This window comes from Orbicella franksi, chromosome 12 (assembly GCF_964199315.1).
Source record: "Orbicella franksi chromosome 12, jaOrbFran1.1, whole genome shotgun sequence".
In the NCBI taxonomy this organism is placed as follows: Eukaryota; Metazoa; Cnidaria; class Anthozoa; order Scleractinia; family Merulinidae; genus Orbicella; species Orbicella franksi.
The window spans coordinates 6845095-6861009 of NC_138156.1; the positions used below are offsets into that span (position 1 = coordinate 6845095).

General features: G+C 40.7%; 2 protein-coding genes, 1 long non-coding RNA gene and 1 other non-coding gene across 4 annotated transcripts; 3 read left to right on the forward strand and 1 right to left on the reverse strand.

The window, feature by feature from the left end:
* The first annotated feature begins 1871 nt into the window (after window positions 1–1871).
* Window positions 1872–2416, forward strand: LOC145463822 (uncharacterized). The gene is made up of 2 exons (XM_081447617.1): window positions 1872–2054; window positions 2129–2416. Exons 1-2 carry the CDS (start codon window positions 1872–1874, stop codon window positions 2414–2416), a joined length of 471 nt encoding a protein of 156 aa, XP_081303743.1.
* A 71-nt stretch (window positions 2417–2487) lies between these two features.
* On the forward strand, window positions 2488–2979 carry LOC145463826 (uncharacterized). Its single transcript, XM_081447620.1, has one exon. It carries the CDS (start codon window positions 2488–2490, stop codon window positions 2977–2979), a length of 492 nt encoding a protein of 163 aa, XP_081303746.1.
* Window positions 2980–7996: 5017 nt separating this feature from the next.
* Trnas-uga (transfer RNA serine (anticodon UGA)) lies at window positions 7997–8069 on the forward strand. The gene has a single exon. It is a non-coding gene; the product is annotated as a tRNA-Ser (tRNA).
* A 3043-nt stretch (window positions 8070–11112) lies between these two features.
* LOC145464093 (uncharacterized) lies at window positions 11113–15681 on the reverse strand. The gene is made up of 2 exons (XR_014041389.1): window positions 15591–15681; window positions 11113–12646 (listed from the first exon to the last, which is right to left on the reverse strand). It is a non-coding gene; the product is annotated as an uncharacterized LOC145464093 (long non-coding RNA).
* Window positions 15682–15915: the final 234 nt, after the last annotated feature.

The following is a 15915-nucleotide window of genomic DNA, read 5'->3' on the forward strand; positions in this document are numbered from 1 at the left end:
CCGACACGCTATCCACTTACTTTATTATCATCACTCGCACATACTTCCATTCAAAATTATACTTATTACCTCTTGAGAATCGCCGTCTCGGTTCGCGTTCTCAATACAGAACGCACAGCCGCCAAAAAAAGTTCATCAGTCAAATCCATTTACGTCAACAACTACCTTCTGAGAAAGTCATCGTGTTTCTTATTTTGTGATTGCTAGTGACGCTTTCTAACTACCAAGTTGCTAAATTTATAGGTAAAAAACGACTCTGTCAAATTTTGAGGACGCTGTCAAACCTGACTGACGCTGTCGAACTGGATGGTATCGATAATCGATTTTGTGAACATTAAATGCAAGATCCATCTACGGATGCAAGCGGGCAACGTGCAGCACACTTCCTATGTTGGAATCTCGGAGCTGCAATTATTTTTTATGACGGTTTGTGGAGAAAGCCATGAAAGAAGAATCCAGGAGCCCGATCACCTTGTCATCTTCATCTCTGATAATTCCGGAGTCAGCTCTCAGCGTTGGCTGCTGGAACATCAGAACGTTGTTACAGGTGGCCAAAACAGCCAATGTGATGAAAGAGTTCAGGAAATATAGACTGGACATACTCGGACTGAGTGAAATGAGATGCACTAGGTTTAGGGAGTTGAGGACCAGCACAGGTGAATACATCCTGTAGAAAAAGGCAAGAATGGCATTGTTCAGATGGAACCCAGTGAGCGACAGGATTACGAGTGCCAGATTCAATTCTCGATATGCGAAGCTCACAATAATAGTGCTCTACGTACCAACCCAGAAGAGAGAGTTAAGGACGAATTTTACGAACAGCTGCAAAGAGAAGTGGAAAGAGCAACCAGGCATTACGTGCTGATTATTATGGGGTACGCGAACGCCAAAGTGGGCCAAGACAACCTTCGGTGAGAGAGAGTGATGGGATGGCAAGGAGTTGGAAGAAAAACAGATTTGAAGCATTGGCCAGCAATGAGGATGATAGCATCGAAGAAGACTGGCTACAATTGGAGAAGGTATACTGTGAGAGTGCAGATGCTGTTCTCGGAGAAAGGAGAATGATCAGTTCAAACTGGATTAGAGCCCAAACATACAGGAGAATGGATGGGAGAAGGCAGATCAAACATCAGCTTGGGTGAGTCAGATCTGAGCGACTGAAAGAGCTGAAGAGAGAGGAGTACAGAAAAAGGACGAGGAGGTGGAAGCGAGTGCACGAGCAGGCAAGAGAAAAATGATAGACAGCATTGCAGAAGAAGCGGAAAGCACAGCAAGGGACAATAACATCGGTTATCTCTACTGATTAACGAAGGAAAAGACAAACAGTGACAGCCGTCAGAGACAAGTGTGGGAAGCTGTTAATGAATGAAGAGGAAATCCTTGAAAGATGGAAGGAGCACTTTGAAGAAGTGCTCGATGAAGGTTCTGCAGGAACTGAGTTACCAGATGGCACTAGTGCTGTTGCTGCGCAGCAGCTACAAAAGATAACAACATCAGAAACCTCAGAGGCCGAGATAAAAGGTACCATTACAAGACTAAAGAATGGAAAAAGCTTATGAATGGATTTCATCAGCGTTGAAATGCTCAGTTGTAGGCAAGACGACGCAGTGAAGAAGCTCTTTAATAAGATTGTGGCCAAGCAGAAAGTTCCATCAGACTGGAGAAGATCGCTCATCGCGAAAATCCCTAAGAGGGGGAATCTGACCATGTGTCACAACTACCGTGGTATATCTCTCCTATCAGTGTCATCGAAGATCCTCTGTAGAATTCTGATTGACGGAATGAATAAGGGTATAGATGAGAGGCTGCGCCAGGAACAGGCTGGCTTCAGACGAGGGAGGGGAACTTTGGAACAGATATTCACATGAGCAATGTATGGAATGACAGGCTTCGTTGACTTCAGACAAGTATTCGATAGTGTCATCAGCGAAAAGTTACGGGCCGTCATACAAGGTTACGGCATCCCTAGTAAGTACGTCAACATCATCAGAGACCTGTATGATCAGAGCTTAAGCAACATCCTTGAGGGTAGAAGAACGTCAGACTGGTTCGAAGTGAGAAGCGGCGTGAAGCAGGATTGCGTTATGTTTGGCTACATCTTCGTCATCTTGATTGACTGGCTCATGAGAAACACACGACAAAAGAAAAGGACTGCGTTGGAATCTCACCACTGTCCTCAGTAGAAGACCTGGACTATGTGGATGACATCGCACTCTTAGCAAGCAGGCACAGTGACATCCAGGAGAAGACATCCCGCCTTCACGACATAGCTAAAGCAGTACGTCTTAACACCAACCCCGGCAAAACCAAGACCATGCGCCTGAACTGCAAAAAGAACGATCCGATCACTGTTGGCGGCAATGACCTAGAAGTCATCGAAGCATTCACATACCTCGATGCAGTGTTAGATAAGTAAGACGGCACAGAGGTGGACATCAAACAAGGAGTGGCCCTCGCAAGGAGTGCTTTTGCCACATTACGGTCCCTATGGAGATCATTAAGTACAGCTCTAAGACTAAGCTGCGCATTTTCAACACTAATGTAGTGGCCATCTTACTGTATGGGGCAATGACGTGGAGAATCACAGCTGCAGTCGTGAACAAACTGGATTCTTTTCACAGGAAATGCACGAGAAAGATACAGAGAGTGTTCTGGCCAAACCAAATCTCAAATGAGGAACTGTACAGACGGACCAATACGCTGCCTCTCTCTGTAAAGATAGGGATACGGAGATGTAGATGGGTTGAACACATCGTGCGAAGATACGGCAATAACATCCCCAGAACTGCACTGACCTGGGCACCAGAAGGCAAAAGAAGACCGGGCAGGCCACGAGCGACCCGGAGGAGGAGTGTAGAGGAGTGGAAGGAGATGGGATGGCAGTCATGGGGGACCGCAACAGGGTCTGCGAGAGACCGAGATGGTTGGAGGGCTGTTCTGAATGGCTTTCGGTGTCCTGCGGGTCACGATGAGGGATGAGTTACAAAATTAAAAGCTCTCAGGGAAAATATGTTGGTTATTTAAAACATTTATTAAATGTGGTGGCTCCTAAAAGAGCCGGTGTTTCTTTTACTAACAAGAAAAGGCATGTGGGATTTGAGAGCAACATCCCTTGCTTTCTCCGCTCCAGGTAGAAATGATAAACGCGCGAGAACGGATAGACTGAAATGATCTGGAATCTATCTCCGTAAGCCTCCTTCCACGAATGGTATATGCAAATCTATCGCGTCGGGTAGCCCCATGGACAGATTCCAATAACTTTGTTGAGCTTGAAGACGTACATGAAGTAATAACCACGACCAGCCTTATGGTATCCATTTATGCACCTAGGCGGAGAGAGGCGCGCTCTGTCCAGAGCAATAGTAGTCGCGCTAACCATAAGGCTTCGCCTCCTCCTTTCAAGCCAAATGTTAAGAACAGTGTTCTCTTTGAAGAGCCTCGCGCGTGCGATCTTGTTTTATTTTTCATTTTTTTCGGTATTCAGCATAAATTTACCCTAGTCTATTGTGAATCCGTGAATTTGGTTGGCGCTATTACCGTTTACTATCCCCGCTGAGGGAAAACAGTTGCACACGTGATTTTTCTCTTGTACACGTAATTGTTTTCTACACGTAGCAGTGCACATCGTGCGCAACGCTCGAAACCCTCTGAATTGCCTGATGTAACACAATGACATAGTTCTTTTCTACACGTTACTTGACCTTTTTTGCAGTAAGACCAAGGTAAATTTATACTAAAACAATTAGACTAGGAGCTTGAGTTTTCTACGAGCGATAGTCAACTCGACTACGCCTCGATCGTTGACTATCTGCTCTTAGAAAACTCGGGCTTGTAGTCTAATAGGCCATATTCGTATTCTCGGTACTGGACTGGAACTAGCTTGCAATAGAGGCTCATGCGGGGAAAAATCATTAAACATAGAATAATATCATTTGCATTTGAAAAGACTTCCCGCATTGACCTCAGTTGCAAGCTAGTCCCAGTCCAATACCGAGAATACGAATATGGCCTATTGTTAGATAGTTTGGCGAGGGGTGAAGCTCCCATTTGATTAAAAGTTCAGTGGTGGTGATGATTTGATTTCACTTGGGACTCTGTACTATCAACGAATGAAAAAGGCAATTTTGCGCTTCTTTCTTAGCACAAACTAAGTTATAAAAAAACTCATATAGTTTCTATGAGCGATTGTCACTTGATTAACAAGTCGATCTAATATCAACCCATCAAAATAATATTGAAGTTACACGATGAAATGAACATCGCATATGCATTTGCCGCCGTAAACAGTGACTTGCGATAGGCACTCTATATTATGTTTTAAGAAAATAAGTTTCAATACACTCGCGTAATGGTCGTTGCTGTTCATGTTAAAATATTGTGAAATGAGAAAAACATGATATAAGTAAATTTCTTTTAGTTTCAAGTTTCCTTTTACTTTAGCCGAAAAATAATGTGTCTTTATGCAGCTTTCTACGCTGAATATACAGCCTACGCATATAACTTTTGTTAAGTCTTGTTGACACATTTATCTTGCAAACTGAGTTTAGTTAGTTGACGATTTCAATGAAGCCGACTCTATTCAGATGTCTATTCATGCCTTTTAGGTTGTCATTAGTTTCAAGCTGACTTTATTTAGCCGTCTTTATTTTGTTCCTAACATGATGCAATCGTGTATTGCGTTAGTATAAGTAAAGTACTCTGTTCAGTGCAAGACGATTTACATCTCGACGACTTACGATTTTCATCTCGAAGATTTACGATGTACACCTCGACAATTTACGATTTACATCTCAACGATTTACAATTTACATCTCGGCGATTCACGATTTACATCTCGACGATTTACGATTTACATCTCACGATTTACGATTTTTACATCAAAGAGTTGTAAATCGAAGACGTGTAGCGAAGTAAGAAGAATAAACGTGTGAAATCCAAGTTCTCTGAGTGTCCTGGTTTCAGTAGCAGATCCGCCGACGGTACTTTAGAACCCGTCACAAGTTCCTTTCCCGCAGCAAGCGAGTTGCTCAGAGCTAATTCCCGAGTCAAGTACAGTAGTCCAGCCAGTTAGGCCTCTCAAACGCCCGTTTCCCCTAATAAACACCAGCCCAAGCATGAACAAACATATATTCTCTTTTGTGTTGTCCTAGTAGAGAAAAAAAAAGAACTGGGCGCTCTCATAATGTTTCTTTACGTTTGTGTTTCCTAGTGAGGACAACAGGAGACGAATGAATTATTTTGTTTGTTTCTTGTATAGTTGTACTTCTCTCATACTTCAATCACTGTTGTTCTTACCTCCTAGGCGGCCTTGCTTTCACTTGTGTTTATCCTGTTTCACTAATGAAAACCACTTTTTACAAGGGCATTGGAACATCCCCTTTGTACCGTATAAGGAGAAACCGCCCCGTCTCCCACCGAAAATATTAGATCTCTGAATTAATTTTTTACCAGCGAAATTCGCAATTGTCTTGATCTGTTCGATATGCCAATGGCTCTAAAAACGTGCTCAAGCTAAATATGCAATGCCAGCGTTCAATTCCAAATGGAAATACGAAAGATAAGCCGTCGTCGTTGGCGTTCGTCAGACTACGCAGAACTCCGTCATTTCGCGATCTTGGTTTGTAGAGGACGGCAATTAAAGAAATGTACAAAGATTTATAACGCACGTGCGCAGCTATTGTTCTCCTCATTAAACCTTTTGACAGGTGGTGGTCTCGTTGCCGTCGTCGTTGTGGTTTGCTTAGGGGCGATTTACACGGTACGACTTTGTCGCACGCGTCAAGCTTACGACAGGCCTCCGACGTGAATTGTTCCGTGTAAATCAAACCTACAACTCGCTTGCGACTGTTGTGTACGTCAAAAAAATGTCGTAGGATTTTAAAACATGCTTTAAAACGCTGCTACAATCGTAGCCGAAATCGATAGAAAATGGCGTATTTTGTGACAAATTTCTACTGAGTAGGGGACGAGGGTGAAGTTTTCTTGCCTCAAAATGGCGGACGAAGTTGTTGTTGACTGATTCACATGAAGTCGTTTCTCGTAAAGTACTGAACGGATTAAAGCGAAAAACATCTCGTTAGGAAGGTTTTCAAAGCGCAGGACAGCTAAAATATTTGTTTATCGCTTGCTAGAATCCCGGTGCAAACAGTTTTGCATATTTAATTTTGTAAGTGAAAATGTTGTGCGCGTGTAAATGGTCCTAAGTGATGTCGTAGGCCTGTCGTAGGCTTGTCGCATGCGACAAAGTTGTACCGTGTAAATCGGCCGTAAGCTCTCTTTTATTTGGACATGATCCCGAGCCAGCTTCTTAACTGCAATGAGATGATTCGAACTCATTCGTTTAAGTGCAATTTAACTTGTTCGTCAAGAGCCCTCAACAGAACCGATATGTAAAAGATCCGCACGGCATATTCTGCTGCATCACTGGGAGTTTCAACTCAGATGAAAAAAAAAAAAAAAAGACTGCTGATAATTTTGCTTTGAAATGGTCACTCGCTGACGAATTTTTTTGCCGAAAAACTTGTGGTTACATAACATTCTGGGACGTCTTCCGTGCTCAGTGTCCCCTTGTCCAAAATTTAGGTGGCTGTTTACCGGATTCTTCGAAGAAAAAGGCCCCTGGCCTGGGAAACCAGACATGTAAAAGCCTCTAAAGACACAGAGGGGTCTTTTCTTTAATCATGCAAAACAAGAATACGTCTTGGATTGGGGAAGTTGAAATGTATCCTCGCCAATAAAAAAAGTCGTCGATATGATTCTGTTTGGATAGTACTTGTATATATTTTGGAGACGTACTTTGTATGGATTTTACGGTTCTAGTTAACTGTGCCCCCGGTAGGAATACTGCATTCTTCTAAAATGGTAACTGTATACCCAGTGACCAGAACTAACATAAATTACCACAATATACAAACAGGATGTCATGGATTAAATTAGAAAACGTCCAAAACGTTCAAAAATACCTTATTCCATGTATGTATGTATTGGGAGTACCCGTAAACCAGAAGCCCATGCCAGTTAACTTCAACCCACAGTGGGGATACTGAATTTTTTTAAAATGATAAATGGAGATCCAGAGACCACAAGCAATATAACAACTTAAAAGTATTGTTTGGGTTATGTCATAAATTATCACATGCAGGATGTCACAGATTGAATTGAAGAACGTCCAAACTGGACACAGTTAATAAAAACATTCAATAATACCCTATTTTTGACTATTCCTTGTCTGTATTGGGAACAGCACTAAACAATAACTTAATTTGCAGCTCGAATCAGATATTCACATGACCATAAATGAAAAGTGAAACAGGCAAAAGTTGCAAAACTTGGGGGGGGGGGGGAGGGAAGGGGTTAATCAAGGCTGATGTAGGAAGGAAGGTATGCAATATGAAGATCTCTCAAAGATCTTTTTGGTGTCCAAATTTCATACAAATTGACCGAATATTTAGCTCATAATAATGGATAAAGGTTCCAATGACTAAGAATTGATCAACTAATTATTGCTGAACGTATGATATAAGCTAATTTGTGATCTTCCAAGCAAGTGTTTCCCTTAATTCTATTAGTAGTTTGGCTTGTTTTAATCATAAATTAAGGTTCTGTTTTCCACGCCCATGCTTATACCTTCAAAACGACTTAAAGTTAAGTATCACTAGAGGATACTTTCTTTTGAGATGAACCACATCAGAATCAATAACCCAAGACAACTCCCTCAGACCCGGGGGGACTCCCGTACAAAAATGACGGGGGTACTCGTCGTACCTCTCAGGGGTTAAAAACACGGTTTTGCTCCCTCTTAGGGTGTTTAGCCTCCAAAGGTCCACAGCGAGAGCCTTTGCGGTACCTTTTAGGGTATTGAGCAGAAAAAAATATGACAAGGAGATTATGTGTTATGTAAGCATTAGTTCCTCTAAGGGGAGAAAAAAATTTCAAGCCACGCCTTCAAAATTTTACGGTAAGTAACTAGGCTGGCTTAGTTTATGTACTTTTAGGAGGCAGCGTGGCCGAGTGGTTAGGGCGCTGGACTTGAAATCCGGAGGTCGCGGGTTCAAGTCCCGCTCTGACCACTAAGCTGGAGTTGTTTCTCGGTAGACCCTAGTTCAACTCCTCAGTCATGCTTGTAAATAGCCAACTGGTCTGTCTCGCGCCAGTTGGAAGTTTTAAGTCTATTAAGTTAATATATTTGTTTCTTTTAGTTTAAGTGGCATGCCTGTGAACTAGCTAGGTGTAGCTAAGCGCATTGACCACTATAAACAACAACAACATTCACTTTCTCTTCTTATAGATCCCTTATCCCACACAACAGTAGGTCAGTATCCTAGACTTGTATGTCATTTTAGCCACAGGAGGCTTGCTTTGTCTGCTAAAGTTTTGCTCTTCGTTTTAAGGTCGCTGCGCTGTTCAGGCCAAAACGTTCGTACTCGAACCAGATCCAATATACATTGTGCCACAGACCTAGTCAGCCAAGACGTTGAATTCAGTGTAGTCTTCAATCATAAATGTCCTAATGTCCCCAGTCTAAACCTTGTTAAACGCATAATAATATACATGAAAAAATTACTCGATTCTGATTGGCTGTGGAGCAGTGGAGTTCAACTGTAACACCAGTGCAAAAAGTGTAACACCAGTGCAAATTACACATCGTAATTCTAGACTATGATTAGCTGAAAGAAAATAGGAATGAGAGAAAATGATATCACGTAAAATGATGACGAGTATTTAGCGCGGAAACTTTGAAAAAAGTTTTCTCGAATGAGAGGCACTTCCTCCACGAGAATTTTTTCATGTTTATATTATTAATAAGTAATCATACGGTTTTTCTCGTTCAATTTGGAATTGATTTGCACTTGTGAGTTTTTCAAAACCGAAGCGGCTCGTGCTATTTCAGATTTTTTTGAAAAACTCACTCGTGCAAATTAATTCCAAATTGAACGAGAAAAACAGTATGATTACCTATATTTATACGGCACTTAAGGGTATTATGAGTACGTAATTTTAACGAACGACCAAGCGTAAAAAATGCTATGATTGAGACTAGACCTGAAAATAGTAAGTATATGATATGGCTCTAATTCTCACCGACGGAAAAGGAACCAAGAAACAGATTCCTAGAACTGACGATTTATCACGAAATAAACGAATTGTTAATGTCGAGATGATAACGAATGTTAGGTTCTCTAATCGGCGTTGTACTGCCATACTTTAAGCTTAGTTGTCATTCACAAGATGAAAGTATATCAGGTTAAAAGAGTGATCAAGGCAAACGTTGGAGATCAACCTTAACTATGACATACGAGGAACCGAGCTGTATGTCGCAGACGCAAGCTGTAAAGATGTCTGTGTCTAACCTGACTATATTAATTTTCTCGTTTATTTTGCGCACGTATTAATTAAGCATAGAAAAGCTAGTTAACATTCACCGCGCCAACAAGGACATAGAAAAAGTACGTTTCTGAAAATCCACCTCATTTGTTTGTCCGTCTCTATCCACAGGTCTCTTTGTTTCGTTCCATCTTTCGCTTAAGCACTACAAGCTTTAGGCGATTCTGTACTACAAAGAAAAAACCCACACACATTTACGTGCATAAATATGTTTATGCATATTCCACCGAGTAATCGCTTCAAATGTGATGCTACAAAACGTAATTACAGGGTTATAGGTATAGTAACGAGGTATTACTCGATTTTACTTGTGCGTCACAAGAATAATTCCAATTGTCGATATCGTTTCGACTAAATGTTTCAAATTAAGCTCTTTCTGTCATGTGTAGAACTCTTGTTGGTTAAAGAGTTCAATTGGCTAGCATTAACTTATTTAAACGGACTCAATTTTCCGAGTTTGAAGTAAAGTATAATGGAACAAAAGACAACCTTTAGGGCGAGCTTTCATTGTGAATTTAGTGTTCACGAATAAAACCCATTATGTGCACGAATCAATCATTTAAAAAAAAGTAGAATATTGCTGATCAGTCACTGAACATCTGCAACACAACAGTGGTATAAATTTCACAAAATAGTGTAGAATTTATTCCAAAAAAACCAAAAAAATACCCAGAGAAAGAGAACGAAAAACAACACAACGATTACAAGTTTTGCTGCGGGAGTTGTTTTTAATAAGAATTTAATAAGTTAACTACAACACCATATCTTTCCCCAGGCCGATATTATCACTATTATAAAAGAATGAAAACACGGACCATTAGCTCCGTTATGACAAAGCTAAACAGGTGCATAAGTCTTGAGTTGCTCGACTTGCGTCACAGTGTTTAAAAGCAATTAACGCGGGAAACGTCTGTTGAATTGTTGTCTACTTTCGCACACAACCCAACATAAACGACGCCAGTTTGAACCAATCAGGATTCGACAAGTTGACGTGATGACGCAATTGGTCCTTATAAGGGAGGAGGAAAGCTAGAACGACACCTGCCTTAACAGAAAACGAAGATGGCTTTGTTTCATGCCAGTAACACGTGATCTGTTAGTGGACAAATACGTTACTAATACGCCTTAAGCTCTGAGAAACTTCGGTGACAAAAATTTACAAAACAAGTCCGTATCACCACCAAATCTCAACCCCTTGCAATTTGGTTCCCCTCTTTGCTATTTTCGTGTACGATTATAATCTACTTTAAACGGCCTTTATTTTTTTCTCTTGATCGGAGATTGATTAAGAAATTAATTGCGCGCTGTTTCTCAATATCTGTCACCTCAAATTAACAGCGCCATATTCTACAGTTCATCTTCAAGTTATTATTAACTTTAAATTGCACGTATGAAAACCATTATCAACCTACCTTTGCTCCAAACTGAACATCGTGTAAACTACAGGTCCCAGTTGTTCGTAGGCTCGATAACGCGATTCACCGGATAAATCGCTACCCAGTGGATAAGTATCCGGTGGATAGCGTGATCCACCTTTCGAACAACTTGGGCCTGGTAAATTATTAATCATAAACTGTAACTTGGAAAAACGCTATATTTACGGTGTAAAAGGAAAATCGAAATGTTTTATTCCAAAGAAAGAAAACAGCAAAATAAAACTGAAGTGCAATCGAAACTTACAGCTCTTTTTTGACAAAGGTAATTAGCATACAGAACAGACGACCAGCATGCCAGAAAAAAGATTTTATTTTCCATTTAATAAACAAAATGAGACACCCACAATAAGATAACACATTAAAATAAAAATAAACTTCTATTTCATTTATCTCACATGCAGTAGGACACACGAGAAGATTCCATCTTCTCTCTCTCTCTCTGTTGCCCTTTCGCAGGGGAACATCAGCCATCTTGTGGATAAATAACTAACAGCATTTACGGAGATCCAGCCACATCCGGGACATTGTTTTAACTAGTATGAATGACATATCCCAATGACAGACGCGATATATCCCACTGACGCGTGATCTCGCGGCATCCCACTTTTGTTATAAGCAGTCGTTTGGTGCTAGTCTTTCGGCAACGCTGCCTACCTTTTTAGCCAGTGTGTTCTGCTACATAAGGTGGAAAGGGACATAAAAGTAAGTCAGCTTCTTATTACATACAAAGTAACTACTAGCATATCTACAAACTAGAAGAAAGAAATCGCCCGGCTGGTCACATCAAGGGAGTGAATTGCTTCAATAGTAACTATAATGTCGATGTAAGGTAATCTTGAATAATTATCTAAACACACAGTCGAAATATGTTGGTAAGGGGAGCATTAATTCGTTAGCATTACTTTATCAACTGTAAAACACTTTACTCATAGTTAGTGCAAATTAGTGACCAACGTTTCGAAAGTAGGAAAGCTGATGCAGCTGCCTTGTGGTTGCGACGACCGTCCCTTCTTGGTCCAGCCAAAAGTTCAAGAAAGGTGAACACAGGTAAAGAAGAAGTTTGGCAAAGCGCTTGCAGGAAACCCAGCAAAGTCTAATCACAAAGAACTAAATTCAGAGAAAACAGAAAACGAGACGAGGAAATCATTTGATGGGAATAAAGAGCCGAAACGAGCGTATTCAACGTGAACGTATTTTTTCCCGCGTTGTCCTGAGGATCACCGTTAAGCACCGATGCTCAAACTAAAATCGATAGCATAGTTAATTGCTTGGTCTGTGTTAATTACCTAATCCTTGCTCATTGAGGGTTCAACGGCGCGAATCTTGCTTGACACGTGACTTTTGACGTCTTAAGACGTTCGCTCACCGATGCACAACCTCAAATTGATAGCATAGTTAATTTTTTGGTCTGTGTTAATCGCCTAATCCTTGCTCATCGAGGGTTCAGCCGGCGAATCTTGCTTGACACGTGACGTTTGACGTCTTAAGACGTTCGTTCACCGATGCACAACCTGAACTTGATAGCATAGTTAATTGCTTGGTCTGCGTTAATCGCCTAATCCTTGTTCATCGAGGGCTCAGCCCCGAGAATCTTGCTTGCCACGCGGCTCAGGTTGTCTCCGTTTGATTGAAGAACAGCATCGTTCTTACCAATTCAACCCTTTCACACTTGACAATTGGCAACCTAGTGTTTGCTACAACTCTGTCCGCTCAGCTGCTTTCACACTTTTCGCTTCTTTTCTTTGCGCCCTGAATATCGTCTCGGGTGAAAACTTTTCACAAAAAGCATCTTTTAATGCTTTTCAAGTTTGTCTCACGGGAGTCGGCTGTGACAAAAAAGAAAGACTCCGGTTGGAAGATGCTAGAACCACATTCTTATAATGATGACTCCATATTACCTTGGAAACTCGACTCATTCCTTTTATTACCATTTCTATTAGCACAGCAGTATCAATCAACTATAGGACAAAAACGTTTCTATCAAATGCAAACATACGCATCATGTATAAGTTACTCCTTGGTTGAATTTCAACGAACTACACGTTAGAAGCTGGTTGCTGGAAGCGTTTAATGACTTAAATTATCAAAATTTATTTACTTCAACAGTCTCTATAGGACTAACGTCCATGAAGCTCTTTCGTCTGCCGGGACCCCAGTCGATTAGTCGGCCACAGTGAAAGCCCTTTAGTACATATAGACCGTGGTAGAAACGCAACGCAACACAGAATGGTTTGAAGACGGCGAAAGGAAATAGTTTCTGACAAGACAGCTGAAGAATCGAGTTTCCATGACAAATAATTCGCTGTTGCATGAATTTCCATTGAAAAAATAAACAAACAAAAAAGACGTTATTAGTCGCCTCAAAATCATGTCCGTTTATAAAAAGGCAACTTTTAAGCGGCCTAAACAGCCATATCAGATATATATATCAGAATACTTAACAAGGAACCATCTTTAAATTTTCGGCTTGCCACTACACAGAGGTTTCAGTTGAAAGTAGGTGTTGCCAGATGTCATATCTGGTATGTAAATGAGGCAACACAGGCGCTCACTATCTTTGATTAAAGCTCCTAAATTATTCGCTGCAGTCCGGCTTCAGCTAGACATAACACTGAATTTGTCGGGAGTGAATTCAAGGGGCCGACTATTTTGTCTCGATTTTGAATCATATGCGCAAAACTGACTTTAAGCTACTTCTGAAGCCTTGAAGACCGTTGAAAATTTCCGCTTAAGAAATACTATCGATCGCACGCACCTTTGAGGATAATATCTATCATAAAGCCATCACTCACCCTAAGGTTGCAGTCTTTATGAGTTGGAGGGTTATTATTGAAAAACAAAAAGAAAAAAAAAACACAGAATGGCTATTTCATTTCCAAGAAAAATATCTGCTTGTTGCAGCAAACTTTTTTCATATTACGTAACTGCGTTGCACGGCGCTAGGAAATGAGAATGTTCCTGTTCATTCTCCTAGAAAAAAAGGATAACGTATTTTTGTTTCGTGGGCATCATATGACAGTACAACACATTGACGTAGAGTATCAATCATCTGCAAAAAAATACTCTTTCAAGCCACCCAGGGAGCAAAGGTAACAGCAGGCAGACAGAGTTTCTCTTCGGGTGAAAGAAAACAACACCATCTCATTTATTTTCCATTTCGACAGACAACAACCAGAAGAGTTGTCCGAATAAAAGAATATGTAAGGGAATTTTACAACATTGCACGAGGGTAAGACCTCCCACCTCAAGTAAAGCTACAAAACATCACAGCAAGGAAATTCAAAACAAGAATCAGAGGAGAGAAAGAAAAATGGTCTAAGTGGAACGTGGCCTGCCCATGAGCTCACACAGCACCGCGGGAAAATGCTACAGTTATACACATTTTCACACTCATTCCAAGACGAAATGGTAAAAAAGGTCGAGTTTCTCTCCTTTTCATTTGAGAAACCTTAAACCATTCAACATACAAATTGGATTCTTTAAAGGAATCGGCAGTCGAATCATTAGGACCTTTAATTCAAAACAGCACCATACTGTCGGTGGCATCAAGGCTGTTTTTCACAAGTTGAGCACAAAATATGTCAGCTTATGCTTATTCACATACCCAAGTAAAAACCAGCCTTTAGGTGACAGAGAAGAAAATGAAAATGGCAAAATCAGAAAGATAATAGGAAAGAAAAGACAAACTACGAATTCTAAGTTACATTTCCTTCTCAGAAAGATCATAACAGCTTATCATTATCCATAGGCAGTCGACTGTGGAATGACAGGGGCTTGCTGTTTATGTTTCATTTGTTCTATGTCTATTTTTAACTATCAAAAGGCGAACTTTGCGCTTACTTTGTCGTGCCGACAGGAAATACTTTGACATGTGGTATGCCCCCTGGTCGAAAGCAAAAGCATCTGTCATCACTTTCTGTCAAGTCTCGTGCTTTCACTTTCGTCCAAGGATCTTTCAGTGTTTATGAATAGATTCTGTGCAGAGACAAAGACCAAGCTCCCCTTTCACTTTCATGCGTCATATCTTTCATAGCGCGTGACTGACACACGGTTGAATGAGCAGACGCGTCGTGGTTTGGATTACTTTGATCAAGATATTTTACAAAAACTTTGCAAACCTCGCCAAAACTAAAAGCAAGCGTTTTAAAGCTCTGCTATAAATTCTCCCGACTTTGCGACTAAAATATAGTCAATATGTCTGATAAACACCGCCAACCATATCGTGATGACAAGGTTGGTGATGAATTCGTTATATTTAAAACTACGCTGGATCTTTAGCAACACTATGTAAAGCCTAACGAACATTCTAGCAGATGATATGTGGAAAAATATGTCTTAGGTCCATTGAATGATCAAGGTTCAAAGATTACCGTACTCTCTCGAGAGAAATTAGTGGCAGTAAAGTAAACAGTGTCGATTGCCGCAATGTCGACACTAAAGTAGACACTTGCTAGAGTTGGATCAGCGAAATGTTGTGAGATATTGGACATAATGAAGACATTCACTACATGTACCAGGTGTTCTGTCAACCTTTTCCTGATCATTAATATGCTTAATCAATATCTTAAGAAAGACACAACAAAGGAAATTTTCCATTCGGTCCTGTTCATCACATCCTTACTGCCAACCCTTTCTCACACTAAAGACAACTAAACTCGGGATATTTTTCGCATTGTCTAGCAAAGAAATATCGACACAACAATCTCAAACGCAGCTAGCACACTCATGACATGTCAAGCAAACAAGAATCCATGAACAATACAATCTTACCGTTTCATCTCGAATTTCAATCCGGACAAACACAATCCTTTACCTCTGCTTATCGAGCCAAAATTTCGACTTACCAAAGGGCGTTTCATGTGGACACTCCTTGACACTAGTACAGAAGAGAAAAATTAGGTTAAAATGAGACGATCTTCACGCACAATTCACTCTTTGAGCGACCACGAAATGGCTTCAAACCGAAATATTTGTCACAATGGCGGGCGCGGTATCCCAACGCGATTGCGTCATATTTAAAAGAGGCCAATGAGATTTCAGAAAAGACTATAGCCCTGTCAATTCTGAGCATATTAGCCAATTAAATGGCGACAAC